Source organism: Oryx dammah, unplaced genomic scaffold, assembly GCF_014754425.2.
Source record: "Oryx dammah isolate SB20612 unplaced genomic scaffold, SCBI_Odam_1.1 HiC_scaffold_29, whole genome shotgun sequence".
NCBI classification, from domain to species: domain Eukaryota; kingdom Metazoa; phylum Chordata; class Mammalia; order Artiodactyla; family Bovidae; genus Oryx; species Oryx dammah.
In genome coordinates, this window is record NW_024070213.1 from 85,824,617 (window position 1) to 85,830,057 (window position 5,441).

The 5,441-nt window shown below is 40.8% G+C and overlaps 1 protein-coding gene across 1 annotated transcript; it reads left to right on the top strand.

Annotated features, from left to right (window-relative positions):
* The first annotated feature begins 330 nt into the window (after window positions 1-330).
* On the top strand, window positions 331-1,254 carry LOC120858151 (olfactory receptor 8S1-like). The gene has a single exon (XM_040234015.1). The coding sequence runs from the start codon at window positions 331-333 to the stop codon at window positions 1,252-1,254; it is 924 nt and encodes a 307-aa protein (XP_040089949.1).
* Window positions 1,255-5,441: the final 4,187 nt, after the last annotated feature.

Consider the following 5,441-nt stretch of genomic DNA (forward strand, 5'->3'; position numbering starts at 1 on the left):
TGTATTATCCATCACATAAATAATACTGTGTTATTATTGGGTTGGCCAAAAATTATTGGGTTTTTCCATACCAACTTATGAGAAAATCCAAATGAACTTTCTTATCAACCCAATATTTATTGGTGTTAAATCCATATTATTCCATGGAGTGGGATCATTTTAAGAGCACCCCTTAATGATCTTTATGTTCCAGGTCTAACAGAGAGCAAAAATGTTTATTGAATCATAGTGATACAAGAAGAGAATAAATGCTTTGAGAAAATCACTGGGCAATATCAGAACTTTGCTGTCACGAATTTTTATATTATTTCCAGGGAATAACCTGTGCAAATGACTTTGGGGAACCACAGCATCGTCACTCAATTCCTCTTCCTCGGGCTGTCTACTGACCCACACGTCCAGGCTCTGCTCTTTGTGTTGTTCCTAGAGATTTACCTCCTGACACTAATGGGGAACCTGTTGCTGCTGCTGGTGATCAGGGCTGATTCTCACCTTCACACGCCCATGTTCTTCTTCCTGAGCCATCTCTCTCTCCTGGATCTTTGTTTATCTTCCGTCACTGTGCCCAAGATGCTGAAGGACCTCCTGTCTGAGACAAAAACCATCTCACTAAGGGGCTGCCTGGCTCAAGCCTTCTTTGTGTTTATCACTGCAGGGACTGAAGCCTGTCTGCTCTCAGCAATGGCCTATGACCGCTATGCCGCCATCTGCCACCCTCTACTCTATGGACAAATGATGAAGAAACAGTTGTGTGTACAGCTTGTATGGGGCTCATGGAGTTTGGCTTCTTTGAACGCATTTATTAACACCCTTCTAGCTGCCAACCTGGACTTCTGTGAGAACCATACCATTAGCCACTACAGCTGTGAGGTGCCCTCTCTCTTCCCTCTGTCCTGCTCTGATGTCTCCATCAACCTCATAGTCCTGCTGTGTTCCAGCCTGATGCATGGATTTGGGACCCTCCTCCCAATAGTCTTTTCCTATGCTTGTATTGTCTCCACCATTCTGAGCATCAGCTCCACCTCAGGCCGAAGCAAGACCTTCTCCACTTGCTCATCCCACCTCACTGCAGTGAGCTTCTTCTTTGGCTCTGGGTTTCTCCGCTATCTCATGCCAACTTCAGGATCCCCTCTGGAGTTGATCTTCTCTGTGCAGTATGGTGTGGTCACTCCCATGGTGAATCCTCTCATCTACAGCCTGAGGAACAAGGAAGTAAAGGCAGCTGTGAGAAGAACACTTGGAAAATATATGTGATGGTCCAGATGAGAAAATAAAGCCAGAGGAAAATGGAGAATCAGGATAAAATGATGCCAGTTAGACATTATGAGAGTTTTCACTAAGAAAAATTCCCTGGCTCTATGCAAAGTGATATGTTACAAGATAAATTAGCAGTGCATATGAAATGAGCACAGACATAGAGAGATGTTGGGGTAGTCCAAATACAGGGGAAATGATGGACTAAATAACTATCTCAATCCAGAATATGTGGTCATGAAAGTGTTGACTCATTGTTCCCAGTACTCCTCAAATATGCACTTTGGTCTTCTTTTTAGGTAAAGTATTTGTATATTGAATCACTACTTTAAATTGAATTTAGAAAAATGCACTGAGAAGGTCTTCCCTGATAGCTCAGTTGGGAAAGAATCTGCCTGTAGTGCAGGAGATCCCAGTTTGATTCCTGGGTCAGGAAGATCCACTGGAGAAGGGATAGGCTACCCACTCCAGCATTCTGGCCTGGAGAATTCCAAGGACTGTATAGTCCAGGGGTTGCAAAGAGTCGGACACGACTGAGCAACTTTCACTTTTACTAAGTATAACTTTACTATTAATATTAAGAAAATACAGATTATTGGATAAAGAGTCATAAACTTGGAGGTCACAAGAAGGGAAACAATGAACTTCAACTGAGCAGCCCTTGATATAAGTAAAAGAGATAAAGGTTCTGAAGAAAAGTTGAGTTTGCTTTTAGGGATAGATGTTTCATGGAAACCTCCCCCAAACTTTGCTGTTTCTTTCCAGCAGTGGCTCACAGATTAATTTCAGCTCCTGGGGAGTCCTACTAATTTCTTTTACCAAGATTTACCTGAGAACACATCACTGGAGAGGGGAACACTCTGGGAACACAGAATAAGGAAAGTCAGACTCACTGGTACAATACAGAACCACTAGCTATGGTTTGGGTCAAGATGGTTACTGGTCCAAAAATGCCTGCCTGGCTCTGCAACTGAAGGGCAGTCATTCTCCATTTGAGTTTTTAAAAAGTCATTACAGTTTTTGAAAATATGGCAAAACAGCATGGGTTCTGGGCATAATTTTTGTTGTTGTTCAGTCGCTTGGTCATGTCTGACTCTTTGTGACCACCTGGACTGCTGCACACCAGTCTTTCCTGTCCTTCACCATCTCCCAGAATTTGCTCAAACTTATGTTCACTGAGTCAGTGATGCCATTCAACCATCTCATCCTCTGTCATCCCCTTTTCCTCCTGCCTCCTTTTAAAATTTTAAGTAATAATTTTAGAGCATAATTTTAAAAGTGAATAATTTGATAACATCTGCCTACCCATTGTATAACTGTTCCACTTCTTGGTGACCCCCTTTCATCTATTTCCACCCTCTGCACTTTGCAGATCTGTGCCAGCCTCTTGCTAGCTGCCCATTCTACAAAAACAATTTACTCAAAAAGAGGTTTATTACATTTCTTTTCTCTAATAATAAATTATGTCTATAATAATAAAATCAAACCAGTCAATTCTAAAAGAAATCAACACTGAACAATCATTGGAAGGACTGATGCTGAAGCTGAAACTCCAATACTTTGGCCACTTGATATGAAAGGCTGACTTATTAGAAGAGACCCTGACGCTGGGAAAGATTGAAGGGTGGAGGAGAAAGTGAACGACAGAGGATGAGATGGTTGAATGGCATCACCGACTCAACGGACATGAGTTTGAGCAAGCTCTGGGAGCTGGTGATGGATAGCGAAGCCTGGTATGCTACAGTCCATGGGGTTACAAAGAATTGCACATGACTGAGAGACTGAACTGAACTGACTGAATAACTAAATAATAAATTTTACCAAATATATTGATTTGGTAATATCACAAATTTTGCATAGAAACATATTATACATTTTAATATGTTGACATTTTTTTCCTTCGCATTTGACTAACTTCAAGATTAATTAAATTACTGATTTTACACATACATTTTCTCCTAAATGTCAGTTTAGTTCATTCGCTCAGTCATGTCCGACTCTTTGTAACCCCATGAATTGCAGCACGCCAGGCCTCCCTGTCCACCACCAACTCCTGGAGTTTACTCAAACTCATGTCCATCGAGTCGGTGATGCCATCCAGCCATCTCATCCTCTGTCGTCCCCTTATCCTCCTGTCCTCAATCACTCCCAGCATCAGAGTCTTTTCCAATGAGTCATCTCTTGGAATGAGGTGGCCAAAGTATCGGAGTTTCAGCTTTAGAATCAGTCCTTCCAATGAACACCCAGGACTGATTTCCTTTAAAATGGACTGGTTGGATCTCCTTGCAGTCCAAGGGACTCTCAAGAGTCTTCTCCAACACCACAGTTCAAAAGCATCAATTCTTCAGCACTCAGCTTTCTTCACAGTCCAACTCTCACATCCATACACGACCACTGGAAAAACCATAGCCTTGACTAGATGGACCTTTGTTGCCAAAGTAATGTCTCTGCTTTTGAATGTGCTATCTAGGTTGGTCATAATGTTCTTTCCAAGGAGTAAGTGTCTTTTAATTTCATGGCTGTAATCACCATCTGCAGAGATTTTGGAGCCCCCCAAAATAGTCTGATACTGTTTCCACTGTTTCCCCATCTGTTTCGCATGAAGTGAAGGGACCAGATGCCATGATCTTCGTTTTCTGAATGTTGAGCTTGAAGCCAACTTTTTCACTCTCCTCTTTCACTTTCATAAACAGGCTTTTTAGTTTCTTGTCCCTTTCTGCCATAAGTATGGTATTATCTGCATAGCTGAGGTTATTGACAGTTCTCCTGGCAATCTTGATTCCAGCTTGTGCTTCTTCCACGCCAGCGTTTCTCATGATGTACTCTGCATAAGTTAAATAAGCAGAGTGACAATATACAACTTTGACATACTCCTTTTCCCATTTGGAACCAATCTGTTGTTCCACGTCCAGTTCTAACTGTTGCTTCCTGACCTGCATACAGGTTTCTCAAGAGGCAGGTCAAGTGGTCTGGTATTCCCATCTCTTTCAGAAGTTTCCACAGTTTATTGTGGTCCACACAGTCAAAGGCTTTGGCATAGTCAATAAAGCAGAAATAGATGTTTTTCTGGAACTCTCTTGCTTTTTCCATGATCCAGCGGATGTTGGCAATTTGATCTCTGGTTCCTCTGCCTTTTCTAAAACCAGCTTGAACATCAGGAAGTTCATGGTTCACGTATTGCTGAAGCCTGGCTTGGAGAATTTTGAGCATTACTTTGCTAGCGTGTGAGATGAGTGCAATTGAGTGGTAGTTTGAGCATTCTTTGGCATTGCCTTTCTTTGGGATTGGAATGAAAACTGACCTTTTCCAGTTCTGTGGCCACTGCTGAGTTGTCCAAATTTGCTGGCATATTGAGTGCAGCACTTTCACAGCATCATCTTTCAGGAGTTGAAATAGCTCAACTGGAATTCCATCACCTCCACTAACTTGGTTTGTAGTGATGCTTTCTAAGGCCCACTTGACTTCACATTCCAGGATGTCTGGCTCTAGGTGAGTGATTACACCATCATGATTATCTGGGTCATGAAGATCTTTTTTGTACAGTTCTTCTGTGTATTGTTGCCACCTCTTCTTAATATCTTCTGCTTCTGTTAGGTCCAGACCATTTGGGTCCTTTATTGAGCCCATCTTTGCATGAAATATTCCCTTGGTATCTCTAATTTTCTTGAAGAGATCTCTAGTCTTTCCCATTCTGTTGTTTTCCCCTATTTCTTTGCATTGATCGCTGAGGAAGGCTTTCTTATCTCTCCTTGCTATTCTTTGGAATAATACTAAAATTATTTATCAATAGGAAGACACTGATGTATGACATACTAACTGTGTTTTTTTAAAAAATACTTCATTAGCCATAGCTGTTTCTACTCACATTTGGTAATACTTTTTGTGATAAGATAAGCTTATCAATCATAGCACCTACACACATTCATTTCTTTATAGTAAGGGATTACTCTGTGACCAGTGGACTTAGAATATATAAAGCAAATTATTGGAAGTTTATTTTATTTTATTTTAGACTGTAATAATCACCTGATTCTAGATGACTAATAAGGTTTTTCATTTCCCAATGTTAAAAACATAAATTTAAGTTTATAAAATTTAAAATCCTCTCCTTTTACAAATAGAGGAATAAGCTCTCATAGTACCCTACTAACATCATCTGTCTGATTTAGACATGTAAAAGATCGTAT

Bases quoted from the DNA above. Each gene is read 5' to 3' on its own strand.
- LOC120858151 (XM_040234015.1), top strand. From the start codon at position 331: ATGACTTTGGGGAACCACAGCATCGTCACTCAATTCCTCTTCCTCGGG.